We start from the raw sequence: 16,237 nt of genomic DNA, 5'->3' as shown, positions 1-16,237 counted from the left end.
ATTCAATCCTTCACTGTGCAAATCTGCATCAAAGAGCACTTATTGAGCATTTACTGTGTGCCAAGAGAGGTGCTCCACGTGCTGACAGGAAGGAGGAGGGCTTACATCTCCCTTAATCTCAAGGATTTCTGGTATAAAACCAGTCCTTGTAGCACAGCAGCGATCAGTCACAGAACATTCGACTGGGTTTGACAGAGGTGACAGGCGTGAACTGACAAGGAGAAGGGGACAGAAGTGTCCAAGGGAACATGTGGGAAGGGAGAAGTGGGATGAAAAGAACAGAACAGATGCACAGGCTGAGGGGGACGCTGACACAAGATGATGCCATGACACAGGGTGGGGTAAACCATGACAAGCTTTGAATCCCACCAAAAAAGCCTTTAGAGAAACACAGATAAGCCATTCTGGGTTTCTGCACAAAGCAACTGAGATAAGAAACCAGCAGCTGATGAAAATTACTCTCCTAGCCATAGGCAGACTAACACCAGAGTGAGCAGAGCTAAGGCTGGAAATGCCGCTGCCAGTATGCTAACATGTTTATTCCTTCAAATTTGTAAGGCAACTGACAAATTAGCAGGCTAATTCCAGTGAAATGAACTAGAAAACGCATTTGATTTCTTCTTCTGTGGTATTTTATTATATCAAATCTTGCCTGTAATAACTGGATAGGGCTTGGAAAACACGTTACTATAAAGTATTGGTAAGATTGAGTTTCTATTTCATTTTCATAACAGCCCAGTCCTACAAGTTTCTCTGTTTCAGTCAGTACAGTTGAAAGGTATTCAGAAGGCTCAAGACACTATTTTTTTCTAGTAAGGTCAACACCAAACTACTAGCCCAGAAAAAAAAAAAAAAATACAGCTCCATATTCCTGCTACACACCAGGGCTGGAGAGGCACCAGTCAAGCAGAAGTAAATGTTACTTCAAAAATGAAAAGTAGTTTCAACAATAGTAACCTTAAAATTGAATAACTTACTGACAGACTCATTATAAACTTCTATTTTGCCATTTAGTCAGTGTATATTAACGGAGTTAGTAATGATTTGAACGCTTTCGGAATTATCAGTATGAACTATTCTGGCATTAATCTTGGCATGTGTGTTAACATTTACAACTCAACTATATACATCCATTAAATCAATGCTTTAAATCTGATTCAGCAAGATCCGTTAAGCATCAGTTCCGACTATAAAACAGTTTTGATATAATAATGATAATGATTTTTCTAATCATAACTAAGCTAACCTATTTGATCTAATATGCCAGGCAGCTTGAAGCAATAATATTAATTTCATCTTTCCAGCAACCTTAGGAGGTTAGGTTCCACAATTATCTTCATTTACAAAAGAGGAAACTGAGGCACAGAAGGGTTAAGCATCTTGCCCCAGGTCAACCAGCCAGCAAATGGGGGAGCTGGGATTTAAGCCCAGGCTAGCAGGCTCCAGAGCCAGGCTGAGCTGCTAAATGAAGACCCACTAAGCCCCAGGCCCTGAAGCAGGTGCTTTATGGGTATTAACTCTTTGTTTGTTTGTTTGTTTGAAACAGGGTCTTGCTCTGTTGACGAGGCTGGAGCACAGTGGCACATGATCACGACTCACTGTAGCCTCAACCTTCCAGGCTCAAGCAATCCTCCGTGCCTCAGCCTCCTGAGTAGCTGGGACCACAGGAGCACGCCACCACACCCAACTAATTTTTTTCCCCCATGGGACTCTGCTTGATACAATTTTTTAAATTATTTGTAGAGATCGAGTCTCCTTATGTTGTCCAGGCTGGTCTCAAACTCCCGAACTCAAGTGATCCTCCCACCCTGGCCTCCCAAAGTGCTGGGATTACAGGTGCAAGCCAATGTGCCTGGCCAGTATTAACTCATATTTAATCATCCCATCAATGCTAGGCAAGATGGGTCAAACGGCTTCCATTTCACACTTGGGGAATGCAGCACTCTGAGGGGCATGAACTCACCCAAAGTTAAGAGGCTGAATCAGGATCTGAACCCAGGACTCCCTGAATCCAAACTCCCAAACCCAGCTCCATGACCCCTGTCACAGCCTGGCTCTAAGGCAAGACTGGGAGACAGGACGCTACTCACTTTCCGCCGGGCTGCGTAACCGTGGACTGGATCTTTGCTTCGGTCCCAGTGTTTCTCAGAGACACCTGAACTCCCGCAGGACCCAGGGGCTGCCCTTTGCTGAGGACCTGCCATGGAGAAGAAGGTTAGCACCCACCAAGCAAAATATCGTCCTCTCAAAGCACTGGGAGTCCTGCTTAGAACTCCTAGGTAGAGCCAGAAACCTTCTTTGGGTCAAGAATCCCATTGAAAAGATGATATAAATCATGGATATGTTTCCTGGGGATGAAGTAGGAGAGGGAACAGTAACAGTAAAATAAGACTCTCTGTTTCAATGAATCTAAGACATCATCAGTTATGGATTTACCATTATTGGTCTGGCCGGGTGTGGTGGCACACGCCCGTAATCCCAGCACTTTGGGAGGCTGAGGCGGGCAGATCACTTGAAGTCAGGAGTTTGAGACCAGCCTGGCCAACATGGTGAAACCCTGTCTCAACTAAAAATATAAAAATTAGCTGGGCATCATGGCACATGCTTGTAATCCCAGCTACTCGTGAGGCTGAGGCAGGAGAATCACTTGCACCCAGGAGGCGGAGGTTGCAGTAAGCTGAGATTGCACCACTGCACTCCAGCCTGGGCGACAGAGGGAGACTCCATCTTAAAAAATAAATAAATAAGTAAATATACATAAAAATAAAAATATAAAAATTAGCTGGGTCTGGTGGCACATGCCTATAATCCCAGCTACTGGGAAGGCTGAGGCAGGAGAACTGGTCGAACCCAGAAGGTAGAGGTTGCGGTGAGAGAGACTGCACTACTACTGCATTCCAGCTTAGGCCACAGTGAGACTGTGTCTCAAAAAAAAAAAAAGATTCACCATCATTGTGCAAACCATTGAGAAAGAAAAAACTACCCAAGATCCCCATCTCAACAAAAAGCCCACACATACAGCTGGGATGGAAGGGCCTCCCCCTCGCCGCAAAGGCAGAGGAGAAAGAAGCCCATCATGAAGAAAAGGACGGGAAGGAAGGAAGCACATCTCAACCTCAGGCACAGGGCGGGTGGAAGAAAAACGACTCTCCCCCGAGAATCTGAACCGCGGGAGCTGGGACACACACCCGTTAGCACTCTAAATTCAAACCACCACGGCGGTCCAAAAATATCTCAGAATTTAAATGATGGGAATGGTCCCAGGTGAGTGGCAGAAGCAGATGCACGCTGTCTCTGGAAGAAGCTGACTTCAGTTCACCCACAGGGACAGCAAGATGCCACAAGGCTTAGGGAGTGCATCCTTCCAACTCGGCATCCCTGTAAAAGGCCATCCCTGGCATAAACACTAACAGCGGCTGGGTGCACAGCGCACACCTGTAATCCCAGCACTGTGGGAGGTGGAGGTGGGTGGATCACCTGAGGTCAGGAGTTTGAGACCAGCCTGGCCAATACAGCGAAAGCCAGTCTCTACTGAAAATACAAAAATTAGCTGGGCATGGTGGCACATGCCTGTAATCCTAGCTACTCGGGAGGGTGAGGCAGGAGAATTATTTGACCCTGGGAGGTGGAGGCTGTAGTGAGTCAAGATTGCACCACTGCACACCAGCCTGGGCAACAGATCTAGACCCTGTCTCAAAATAATTGGCCGGGCGCGGTGGCTCAAGCCTGTAATCCCAGCACTTTGAGAGGCCGAGACGGGCGGATCACTGGGTCAGGAGATCAAGACTATCCTGGCTAACACGGTGAAACCCCGTCTCTACTAAAAAATACAAAAAACTAGCCGGGCGAGGTGGCGGGCGCCTATAGCCTCAGGTACTTGGGAGGCTGAGGCAGCAGAATGGCGTGAACCCGGGAGGCGGAGCTTGCAGTGAGCTGAGATCCGGCCACTGCACTCCAGCCTGGGCGACAGAGCGAGACTCCGTCTCAAAAATAATAATAATAATAACAATAATAATAATAAAAAATAAACAAATACACCAACAGCCTATGCTCTGGAAGCAGAGGGGATGACCAGCAACCTCAATCTCACTCCTAAGCACTCCTGCTGCGTTCTACACAGAATGAAGCACAGAGTTCACAGGCTCTCTCGCCACTTTTCCATGGGTCTCCTGTGGGATCAAAGTCCCCGGGTTAAAATATCCTGCATCTTTTAAAGAAAGGATTTAGTATACATTATAGAGTGAACAGGAAAAATAATCAAGTTCCAGAGACAAACCTTGCCGTTCACAGAGAACCCAGTGAAGACAAAATTGATGTCCCCGCCCTTTGTGCAGATGTCACTGACTCCATCCACATGGAGCTCCACGGTGGTTGGCTCTGAGGGATGAAGCAGGGGAGGAAACAGGGGCACAAGACACAGAGGCAAGCTTAGTTGTAGGGTACAGTGAACCTAAGTAGAACGTACTTTTATTGTTTTCATTTTACTTTTGAACACTTAATATACTCATGTGTTTCCAAATCCAAAGGTACAAAAAGGTATTCTGGGAAAAGTCTCTCTCTCACCCCTATCCCCCTAGCCTCTTGGTTTCCTGCCTCAGACGGAACTCGTGTTTAGAGTATAAAACAATTTTACGACAGCCTTTCAGCCAAGTTGTATCTCAGAGTTCCAGTGAAAATTCAGTGGGCACCAAATAACTGTATTTACTGAATACTCATCACCGACCAGGCACTGAGCTGAGTGCCTTTAATCCTCACAATTATCTTAAGAGGCAGGCAGTAACAGCTGCAATTTACTGAGGGGTAAATTAAGGCACAGGAAGGTTAAAGGAGCTCCCAAGATCACAGAGCTTCTGAGTGACAGAGCCCCAATTCAACCCTAAAAGTCTGGCTGTGGATCTGTTCCCTTACCAAGTGCATGAGCTCAGCCATGTTAAACCAGGACCACAAACTCCAAGGCCACAGGGGCCTCACAGGTTCAAAGTGAGCAGAGTATCATCGGGGGGACTATGGCAAATTGAAAGGGGACAACTGCCACTCAAGTCTGCCAACCACTGCCATGCTTTGCCAGAGCTTCCAACATCTCCGAAAAACTGGAAATCTGGATTTTATATACCATCTCTTGATTTTTCAATATCAGCAATTAATTCCATTTTTTTTTTAACTGAAGAGTTCATCATAATAGGGGTTAAGGTTGAGTTTTCGAAAGGTTAGGAAGAATGTGGAGTAATGAGTAGAGAAAAAAATGAAAAACCATGAGATGACATTTTCCGGTAAGATGAATTACACACATGCTTGCACACGCATGTGCACACACACACACGTGCAAAGACTCCAATAAAAAAATGGGCAAAAGACTTGAACAGGAACCTTACAAAAATAGCTAGCCCATGGCAAATAAACACAAACATACGAAAAAGTGTACAACCTCATTGGCCATCAGAGGAATGTAAATCAAGGCCACAGTGAGATAATACCACACCCTCACCAGAGGGGCTAAAATTATAAAAGCTGACGATACCAAGTGTAGGCTAGGATGCGGAGCAATGGGAGCCCTTGTACACTGCTGGGAAAGCACAAACTGGCGCATCCACTTTGGATGTTTGGAAACACCTAAAGCTGAACATGTATCAACTCTACGGCTCAGCAACTTTACACCTGTGATATACTCAGCAAAAATGCAGACACATGTGTATGAAAATATACATACAAGAATATTCACAGGAATGCTTCTCTTCAGTGGCCAAAATTGGGAAGCAACCCAAATGGCCATCAACAGTAGAAGAGATCACTGATACAAAATAAGAATATAAAATATAAATATAGGCCAGGCGTGGTGGCTCACACCTGTAATCCCAACACTTTGGGAGGCCAAAGCGGGCAGATCACTTGAGGTCAGGAGTTCGAGACCAGCCTGGGACAACATGGTGAAACCCTATCTCTACTAAAAATACAAAAATTAGCCGGGTGTGGTGCTACACACCTGTAATCCCATCTACTCGGAGGTTGAGGCACAAGAATTGCTTGAACCCGAGCAGAAGTTGCAGTGAACTGAGATCGCACTCCAGCCTGGGCAACAGAGCGAGACTCAGTCTCAAAAAAATGAAAATAAATAAAATAAAATGTAAATATTTTATAAAATATAAATCACTTTATATTTATGCATCAGAATTCTGAACAGCAAAGAGAATGAACTAGAGCTACAAATGATACAGGTAACGCTCACAATGTTGAGTGAAAGAAACCAGATATTTAAAAGTACCCTGCATGATTGCATTTGTATAAAGTTCAAAACAGACCAAATGGATCTTTAATTTGTGGAAGATCAGGGTGGTAGTCACCTGGGGGGCTGGGGCGGGATGGCTAATGAGCACCCAGGATGGGGACTTCTGGGGTGCTGGTGAAGTACTATCTCATCATCTGGATGGTGAATACATGGGTGTGTTCACTTAGGGAAAATTCATCCAGGGCACTTTCCTGAAAGTATAACCCAATTAAAAAGCTTATCAACAGCACCAGTCGCGGTGGGGGCGGTGGGATGTGGCAAACACAACACTCCTCCAGGCCACCAATCTGGACTTCTGCTTTGGCCATGAGCAGGGCTGCATTCCTCTCCAGCTTTCTGGAACATACCAGCCAGGCACCCCCCCTCCCTGCCACCCCTGACTACAAACTGACAGAGATGCTCTCACAGAGCCAAATTAGCTGTCAAGTTGCCTAAGCTTCATTTTAGCCTTGCTGATGACAGGTGCTAAATTCTTCCTTGTCTAAGGCACAGGCAAGCCTGATATCAACAATGGTGGTCCCTACTCCTCTCCCCAGGCCATGGACTGGGGTCACTCACACCTGCTCTACTGAAACATCAAGAGTCTCTCCCCTTCAAAAATGTAAACCACATCAAAACAGACCCTCTCTTCCCCATCCCCAACTCTCCAGCTATGCTTGAAGGCAGTTATATGAAGAAAGTTTGCAGCTTTTGTTGGGATGCATGCAGAAGGGCTGTTTCTGAATACTGAGTGCTTGCTAATTACATGCCAGCCGCTCTGAACACTCAGTATTGGTTTATTCATCTTCCAAGTACCCTGTGGGGCAGGGACTATAACGACCCTAGCTCGACAGTGAGGAGCAAGGCTGACAGGGGGGAAGTAACTTATGCAAGGTTATTTAACTGGTAAGGCTTAAGGCTGACAGTTTTCTTATCTCGCGGGACATAAATCTGGATTTTTATGACAAATCTCACCATGTTTAAATGTTTCAATTAATTTCATAAAAAATAAAAAAACTGAGATGGCTGAAAAAGAAGCCATCCTGGGACAGGAACCAAGTCTCCACTCTTGGTTTCTGTACTGTTCTACAGTCACATGAGTGAAACTGCAAGGGAAGAGTTTCCAAAAAGGTACAAGAAAAGATGTCTATTTTTCAAAGGTGACAGAAAGCCTTAAGATAGATTAAGGTATATCCAAACTCAACCAGAGTGATGGGGGTAGGGAGGGGAGGAATACGAACCCTCCTCCACACTGGAAATAATCCTTAATATTTTAATAGTTTATGCACTCTGCTGGCCTAAATTAATATTTGGCATATCATCTAATCTTTTAGAAAGAATATCTAGTGATTCAGTTAACTTACCAAAACTCCACCCTAGGGGAGGCTCAATCTTCAGAATGAAATCCCCCTAAAAGGATAAAAAGAAAATGTAATTTCAGGAAATGAGAATTGTGACTCTGGTTTAATTTATTTTAGTGTTATCATTTCATCTAAAATTTTTACACCGGAAATGAAATTCTAAGGGTGAGCCTTGTTCTTCTAAATGGTACTGAGCACTGTGATTCTCTTCAGATGCTACAAGCTGAAGTTGCACACCAGAAGTTTTCATCTAAACAATCAGAAGACAGTGCTGAAGCCCATTCATGAGTTCTAAAGACACTAGGTTCGGCCACTCACTGTCTTTTAATACTAAACATAAAGTCTCATTAAGCCCTCATATGCCTACAGTTGCAAAAGTTAGCATGTATCTTCAGGAACTAAAGTCACTTCCTAAAACTGGATTTGGCCAGGCACAGTACTTCACACCTATAATCCCAACACTGTGGGAGGCCAAGGCAGGAGGCTCACTTGAGGCCAAGAGTTCAAGACCAGCCTAAGCAACACAGTAAGACCCCATCTGTACAAAAACATTCTTAAAAAATTAGCTGGGTGTGGTGGCAGGCGCCTGAAGTCTTAGCTACTCAGGAGGCAGAGGCAGGAGGATCATTTGAGCCCAAGAGGTCAATGTTGCAGTGAACCATAATCATGCCACTGCACTCCAGCATGGGCAGCAGAGGGAGAGCCTGTCTCTAAACAATACATTAACTCATTAATTCAATAAATAAAATAAAACTAGATTTTACTTATCAATATCAACCTTTTTTTTTTTTTTTTTTTGAGACAGAATCTCGCTCTGTTGCCCAGACTGGAGTGAAATGGTGCGATCTTGGCTCACTGTAACCTCCGTCTCCTAGGTTCAAGTGATTCTCCTGCCTCAGCCTCCCAAGTAGCCAGGACTCCAGGCATGCGTCACGACACCCAGCTAATTTTTTTGTATTTTTGTAGAGACAGGGTTTCACCATGTAGTCCAGGCTGGTCTCGCACTCCTGAGCTCAGGCGATCTGCCTGCCTCAACCTCCCAAAGTGCTAGGATTACAAGCATGAGCCACCACATCCGGCCTCCTGGTTTCTTGAGACAGATACTGATACTATGTAAAAATTAATTAAACAGATTTCAGGACAGACCCAGCTAGTCTACCTCTAGAAATCAATCCTATGCATTCTAGATGAATAGTTAAGTTCAAGAATATTTCCTGGTGTGTTATTTTAAAATTACCATTATTTTAAAATTGGGGAAAGTCTATATGCCCAAGTAGTTAAATAAATTACAGTTTGGGTTTGACTCTGACACACTATGCAGCAATTAAAAAGAAGGCAGTAGGCCAAGCATGGTGGCTCATGCCTATAATCCCAGCACACGGGGAGGCTGAGGTGGGCAGATCACCTGAGGTCAGGAGTTCAACACCAGCCTGGCCAACATGGTGAAACCCCATCTCTACTAAAAATACAAAAAAAATTAGCTGGGCGTGCTGGTGGGTATCTGTAATCCCAGCTACTTAGGAGGCTGAGGCAGAAGAATCACTGGAACCCAGGAGGCAGAGGTTGCAGTGAGCCGAGATCGTGCCAATGCACTCCAGCCTGGCTGACAGAGTCAGACTCCATCTCAAAAAAAAAAAAAAAAAAACAGGCAGTAGATGTATCTATGCTAATGTTGAAAGCATGCAAGGGGGAAAAACCAAATGTCCCTCTGGTGTTGAAAGCATTAACACAGGGGAAAAAATGAAACTGCAGAATAAATCCTATTGTTTGATTCCATGTGTATTAAAAACTGTATCAAAATCAAAACTATGTATATTGACTATTTTTGCAACTTCCTATGAATCTGTATTTCCAAATAAAAGGTTTATATGTGGGAGGATGGGATAGTACAGATAGAGGTGTTTGTGGATACAAATCTATGTGCATGTGTGCTTGTCTGTATTTGCATATATGCATATGCATATGTGTCTGTGGATATCTGAATAACTATAAGTAGAAAGCAATCTGTTAGGATGCACATCAAAATGTTATAAGAGGGCCGGGAACAGTGGCTCACACCTGTAATCCCAGCACACTGGGAGGCTGAGGCAGGTGGTTCACTTGAGGTCAAGAGTTCGAGACCAGCCTGGCCAACATGGTAAAACCCCGTCACTACTAAAAATACAAAAAATTAGCCAGGCGTGGTGGTATGCGCCTGTAATCCCAGATACTTGGGAGGCTAAGGAAGGCAAATGGTTAAACCTGGGAGGTGGAGGTTGGAGTGAGCCAAGATCACACCACTGCACTCCAGCCTGAGCGACAGAGTGAGACTCCACCTCAAAAGAAGAAGAAGAAAAAAAAAAAAACTTTATCAGAGGTTACCACTACAGAGGGAGGTAAAAATGGAGGGAAAAGGGTACAAATTTATTTCACATACTTCTAAAGACCTTGACTTTTTTTCACAAAGTTCATGAATTCATATACTACTTATACAATTGTTTTAACAATACTTTAAGCTCCTTGCAAGTAACGGGTTCTATGAAATCAGAGTTTCTCAGCCCCGGCACTACTGACATCTGGGCTGTCGTGGGCGGCACTATAGCACATTTAGCTCCATGCCTGGCCACTAGTCACTGGGTAACTATAGTGCACAGCCAGATGTCACAACAAAAACGTCTCTAGACATTGCCAAATGGCCCTAAAGACACAGAGAGCCACTGTATTCGCCAAGGCAGTTTGTAAGTTGTCTCCCTCCGAATGTGCCTAGGATTACCATATTCCACCAATAATTTACCAAACAGATGAGCATTTGCTAGTGTAGGAAAGGGCACGGTGAGTGCAGCCTGGTGAGGCACACTAGTGACTTCCCATCATAAGTGACAAGCAGTTGCCTCTTACCTTATCATATAAAGGGATCATAAAATAACCATTATTAGGGGCACAGTCTGTCTGGTATTTCAAAGTCCCATGCTTGGTGTACAGCTTTATCTGGAAAGGAAGGAAGGAAAATAGAAAATATAACATTGCCTTTGGGAATGAACTACATGTGTTACACCTGAATACACTCAGTCAGTATGCATTCACTGAGGGCCTATTATATGCCAGCTTTTAACAAGCAGCATTACTGGGGACACAGGGAAATCAACAAAGTCTCTCCCAAATCATGTGACTCAATGGTTTTCAGATTAGAAATCACCTACAGCCTATTAAAATGCCTTATTTTTCAATGCTTTTCTGTTTATTTTAGTGGCTGTCTCTAGGTTGCTCCTGTAAGTTTCTGGGTCTAAAACAAATTTGCAAACTTTGCCATTAGTAAGGTGCTTATTAACATGCAAATTCCTGGCTGGGTGCGGCGGCTCCTGCCTGTAATCCCAGCACTTCAGGAGGCTGAGGTGGGCGGATCACTTGAGGTCAGGAATTTGAGACCAGCCTGGCCAACAAGGTGAAACCCTGTCTCTACTAAAAATACAAAAAAAGTTACCAGGCATGGTGGCAGGCACCGGTAGTCCCAGCTACTTGGGAGACTGAGGCAGGAAAATTGTTTGAACCCAGGAGATGGAGGTTGCAGTGAGCCAAGATCATGCCACAGCACTCCAGCCTGGGAGACAGAGCAAGACTCTGTCTCAAAAATAATAATAATAAAATAAAAGTAAAGTAAAATAAAATACAAATTCCTAAGGCCCACCACTGTTTCTCAACTAAAGGTCTGGAATGAGGGCCAGACAGATCTTCCTTACTAGCTCTAAGTAATTTCAAATACTTGGAGCAACGTTAATCTAGAAACTTAATTTTCTCATTACTTTCATTCTCAGAAGAAAAAGAGACTAAAATGACACTTATTATCTGTCCTCTCCCCAAGGACTCTCTAAAACTCTTACATTCTGAGCATTACCAGACACAAAGTGTTAACCCAGTAAGATGCCCAAATACCGTCTGGGTCTTCCACGTGTCACGTGGCCTTGGGCAAGCTCACGTTCGGTTTCTTCAGGTGTCGACAGAGAGCCACTCCCTTTCATGTGGTTGTACAGATTCACATCAATGCATACTAAGCACCTGCTACAGAATATGGATTCAAAGAAAAATCAGTCTGTGGCCAGGCATGGTGGCTCATGCCTGTAATCCCAGCACTTTGGAAGGCCAAAGAAGGAGGATCACTTGAGCCCAGGAGTTCAAGACCAGCCTGGACAACATAGCCAGACCTCATCTCTACTAAAAAAAAAAAAAAAATTAGCTAGGCATGATGGCAGGTGCTTGTAGTCCCAGCCACTCAAGAGGCTGAGGCAGGAGGATCACTTGAGCCCAGGAGTTCAAGACCAGCCTGGACAGCATAGCCAGACCTCATTTCTACTAAAAAAAAAAAAATTAGCTAGTCATGATGGCAGGTGCTTATAGTCCCAGCCACTCAGGAGGCTGAGGCAGGAGGACTGCTTGAGGCCAGGAGTCGGAGGCTATGGTGAGCTATGATGGTGCCACTGTACTGCAGCCTGAGCAACAGCGTGAGACCCCGTCTCAAAATAAAAAATAAAAAAATAAAAGAAAAGAAAAGAAAAAGAAAAAGCAGCTTGTATTACTATTTAATATCTCTCTCTCTGAAGAAAAAGGCAACAGAGTGTAACAGTCAAGGAACACACTGGGCTCAAGGAAAATTTCCCAAATGTACCTGCATGGCTCAACCACTCTGAGGCTCAGTTTCCAAGTCTGTAAAACGAAACAGTTGGATCTGATGCATCTAAAAGCCTCACCTCCAAAATGCTAATGCTCTGTGACCATGAAACAGACCACGACACGAGCTGCAATGAAACAGTCAAATCTTACCAGCTAAGAAGATGTACAAAGTGACTAACTCATAACACCAACATTTGGGAGAGGATTGGTGTGAAAGAATGTGGAGCCTGTATGTAAAGTTCTCTGAGGGCAGGGACCACAACTTACATTCCACAGCACCTGAGACAGTGTCTTGCTTACTCTGGGTACTCAGTGAATTTGTTACAGGTGACAAAGAGATTCAGATGCATGCATTTAAGGCAGGGACTGGAAATTCACCAGCCTAGAGGGGTTAGGGAGGCAACATCAAGGGGCATTCAACCAAATGGATTCGGATCACTACACAATCCAAGCCAGGTGTGGTAACCCAAAAGATCAGCTGGTTTTCCAGAGAAATAAAGAACCCAGTTTTTAATGTGAAACCTCCTGATTGTTAAAGTATTAGCAACTGGTATAATTTTTTTTTTTTAACAGTAAGGTCCCTGTTAGAGAACAAAATATCAGTCTCATGAGAGTAGGGCGTTTTGTCTGTTCTGTTCACTCTACTGCTATATCCACACCAGGGACAAGGTTTCAGTATGCGCAGGGACTCAATAAATAGTGGTTGACTCAATGAACACGATATAAAAACACCCAGGAGGAGAGAAAGCTGGAGAAGAATGAAGGCAGTTGCATAGGAACACAAAAAACACAATCAAGAAATGACTGTGAAATATCTTGATTATTTCTACGTCTTTCGTAAAGTACCATCAGGACACAGGACGCCAATGTAATCTACATCAAGATGGCCAGTAGGAAATGTCTGATTTCAGAATCAGAATTACGAAAGAATGAGTGTCCCAGACCATCTGGACAGGCAGCCCTTGGGCTTAAGGAACACACTTCATCATGCGTTACAAAACCTGCTCTCTGATCTCAAGGTCACTATTAGTATGAGGGTGGGGGTGGAGGGGGGGGGTGTCTGTCTTTTCCTTCCTTCCAGAACCCCTGGAAACTGCAAGTTGCAAGAGGCCTTACCAGGCAGCTTCTGAAATGCCCTGTGCCATCTATGGTCATACCACCCTGAACGCGCCATGTCCCCAAGGCAGACCCAGAAGGTGGCATGGGCACCCAGAAACATGTACCCAGGAAATCCTAGGAGCCCTGCCACTGCTAGTGGGTAGATTCATTCAATGCCTGACCTCTGACCTCTTCAGAGTAAAAAAGCAGCAAGCAAGGGGGCCTTGAAGATCACGGATCCGCTTGTTAACGAAATACATCTGCTGGGTTCCACTGTTTCTCTCCCAACACCATCTTATAGGTACAAAAACTGAGACCTAGAGCAAGGGCAGGTCGCTGAGCTAGTGGGGTGTGGAACTGACTCCCTGCCCCTCCCCCAATCCTCAGCAACCCGCTCTGCAGAACACAGTGCTTCACCGTTCATTGCCAGCCCTGGAACAGCTCAAAGGTGCTTTCAGAGATCTTTGGGGTCTTATTTCCCAGTCCCTCTCTTTGGTATTTCCCAGCCTCTTCCTTCGTTTTCTCCTAAATTACCTCCGAGGCGCCTGCTCTTTTTCTCTTCCTTGTCCTACCCCAACATAAATCCCCTTCCAAAAATGAGGCCCAGGCCTTGCTCTGGTACCCTCCCGACTACCCGGACAAATGACCTTCTGCCCCTACCTTCATCCATCCCTTTCCTCTTTACGGGAACCTTTCAGGGTCATGATCCCACCGGGCTGATAAACATTTAACAGGACTACAACTTAATTGGGAAAAAAAAAAAAAAACTTCAGCACAAATCTCTAGGGTAATTCCAATAACTACTCATTAAGGCAATCAGGGCAGCTGACAACTCTCCATTTTCAGAGGCGGAGGGGAGCGGGAGAAATAAAAAATAGCTTTCCGGCCCCAGGGTTTCCAATACTGATCTACTAGGTCAGAATCTACGGGATGGGAATCGATGCTCTTTAAAATCATGCCGCAGGGTTTGGAGTAGCAGTGGATCAGAACCTCGGGAGGGGTCTGGGCTGTGGAGTTTGGGGGATAAGATATGTAGTCTCTAGGTTCTAGAATATGGGTTTGGGGAAATCTGAGTTTCAGGGGGTCTGATTCGAGATGATCTCGGGTTTAAGTTTTAAAGAAATGGGGTCTGGGCTCCAAGGAATTTGGGGTCTGGGTTCCGGGGATGTGGAGTCTGGCTTTTGAAGAACCTGAGGTCTGGCACCCCTCAGTCCTTACACAACCCCATGATAAAAACCTCCCCTCCAACGCAACTGGGGAGGAGCTGCGGGGGGCCCGCGGACAGCATAGCCTTGGAAGAGGTAAAGGCTCCAAGGACTCCACGCCGCCCGGTGTCAGAGACGACGCCAGCGCGGCCCAGAGGAGCTGAACCACCGGCCCGGCGAGTCGGCGCCGGGCCGAAGGGCGGGCGCTCACCTCGATGAGCGAGTAGTTGATCTCCACGTCCGACTTGACGAAGCCCCCGCAGCCCACCACGATGTCCTCCGAGCCATGCGCCGGCCCCACGCCGCTCAGCAGCAGCACCACCGCGGCGGCGACCACCGCGGGTCCCGGCGGTCCAGCGCCCTGGCCCGCCAGCATGGCCCGACCTCCCCCAGCTAGACCCTCCGCAGGCAGCCCGGTCCCGCCCCTCACACCCCACGCCGCAGACTCCTTCCTCCTCCTAGGCCGGCTGACAGCTCAGGCCCCGCCCACCCGCCGCCGCCGCCGCCGCCGCCGCGCACGCGCGCTTCGACCCCACGCTTACAGTCCTAGAAGAGAGAACTACGGCGCATGCTCGGCAAGAAAACTAGACCATCTCTGCCATCTAGAGGCCTGGAGGACTCGGCGCACAGTCTGGCAGGTGCAACGCAAAGTGCAGGCCTACAGGGAGAAGCTCCAAAGATGAATTCTACTTTAGAATTCACCATCACAGCTGGAAAGGACGGGAGATTTTGTTGGTCGAATTATCTAACAACTTTCTCAAATCTTTTTGACCCACATATTTCGCAGGTAAAATATATAATCTCACAAAAACCTTTAGGGCCGGGCGTGATGGCTGACGCCTGTAATCCCAACACTTTGGGAGGCTGAGGTGGGTGGATCTCTTGAGCCCAGGAGTTCGAGACCAGCCTGGGCAATATGGCGAAACGCCGTCTCTGCAAACACACACATACACATACACACACACACACACACGAAAAACTCTTTAGGAATTTGTGTAAGCTGGTGTATTTTTCCATGATAAATGATCGATTTTTTTAAGCGAAACGTGTTAATGTTAGCATATTAAGGAAGGTATGTAAGATTTATCTTAATCCTAGCTCTAATAGCATATGCCTAGAAACAAATTTTGATGAGTTTTCTTCCCCTAAGCGAGAAGTGCGTGCAGTCAGCTTACTTTGAATTACCTCTGTAAAATGAAACATTATTTGCCTGAAAATAAGTTCAAATCCAGCATATTTTGTCCCAAGAGTGAATTCATATGTACACTGAATTTAATTACCAGTCACCACATCAAAATACACACCAAAGAGGCTGGCACGGTGGCTCCCGCCTGTAATCCCAGCACTTTGGGATGCCAAGGTGAGCAAATCACGAGGTCAAGAGATCGAGACCATCCTGGCTAACACAGTGAAACCACATCTCTACTAAAAATACAAAAGATTAGCCAGGTGATGTGGCGGGCGCCTGTAGTCCCAGCTACTTGGGAGGCTGAGGCAGGAGAATGGCCTGAACCCGGGAGGCGGAGCTTGCAGCGAGCCGAGACCGTGCCACTGCACTCCAGCCTGGGTGACAGAGCAAGACTCCATCTCAAAAAAAAAAAAAAAAACATCTAGTGCTTTATTTTGATAGGTTTTCTATTTTGTTTCTAAATGACAAAGTAAGACTG

General features: G+C 45.6%; 1 protein-coding gene across 3 annotated transcripts in view; it reads right to left on the bottom strand.

The window, feature by feature from the left end:
* The window catches only part of LOC103228897 (BOS complex subunit NOMO1), a 64,129-nt gene extending 49,042 nt beyond the window's left edge, over window positions 1-15,087 (bottom strand). The window contains exons 1-6 of one of the 3 annotated variants that reach the window (XM_007986598.3): window positions 14,782-15,007; window positions 12,345-12,392; window positions 10,501-10,590; window positions 7,627-7,672; window positions 4,277-4,377; window positions 2,091-2,197 (exon numbers count right to left, since the gene is read on the bottom strand). In XM_007986598.3, the coding sequence (XP_007984789.1) occupies window positions 2,091-2,197; window positions 4,277-4,377; window positions 7,627-7,672; window positions 10,501-10,590; window positions 12,345-12,392; window positions 14,782-14,946 (557 nt within the window). In that variant the 5' untranslated portion in view covers window positions 14,947-15,007. Of the gene's footprint in view, window positions 1-2,090; window positions 2,198-4,276; window positions 4,378-7,626; window positions 7,673-10,500; window positions 10,591-12,344; window positions 12,393-14,781 lie in introns of all 3 variants that reach the window. The other 2 variants (XM_007986572.3, XM_007986578.3) reach the window with 2 other exon arrangements.
* Between the last annotated feature and the right edge of the window lie 1,150 nt (window positions 15,088-16,237).

Source organism: Chlorocebus sabaeus, chromosome 5, assembly GCF_047675955.1.
Source record: "Chlorocebus sabaeus isolate Y175 chromosome 5, mChlSab1.0.hap1, whole genome shotgun sequence".
Lineage (NCBI taxonomy): Eukaryota > Metazoa > Chordata > Mammalia > Primates > Cercopithecidae > Chlorocebus > Chlorocebus sabaeus.
The sequence above is the reverse complement of the archived record's forward strand: the minus strand, read 5'-3'. Positions and strand labels throughout refer to the sequence as shown.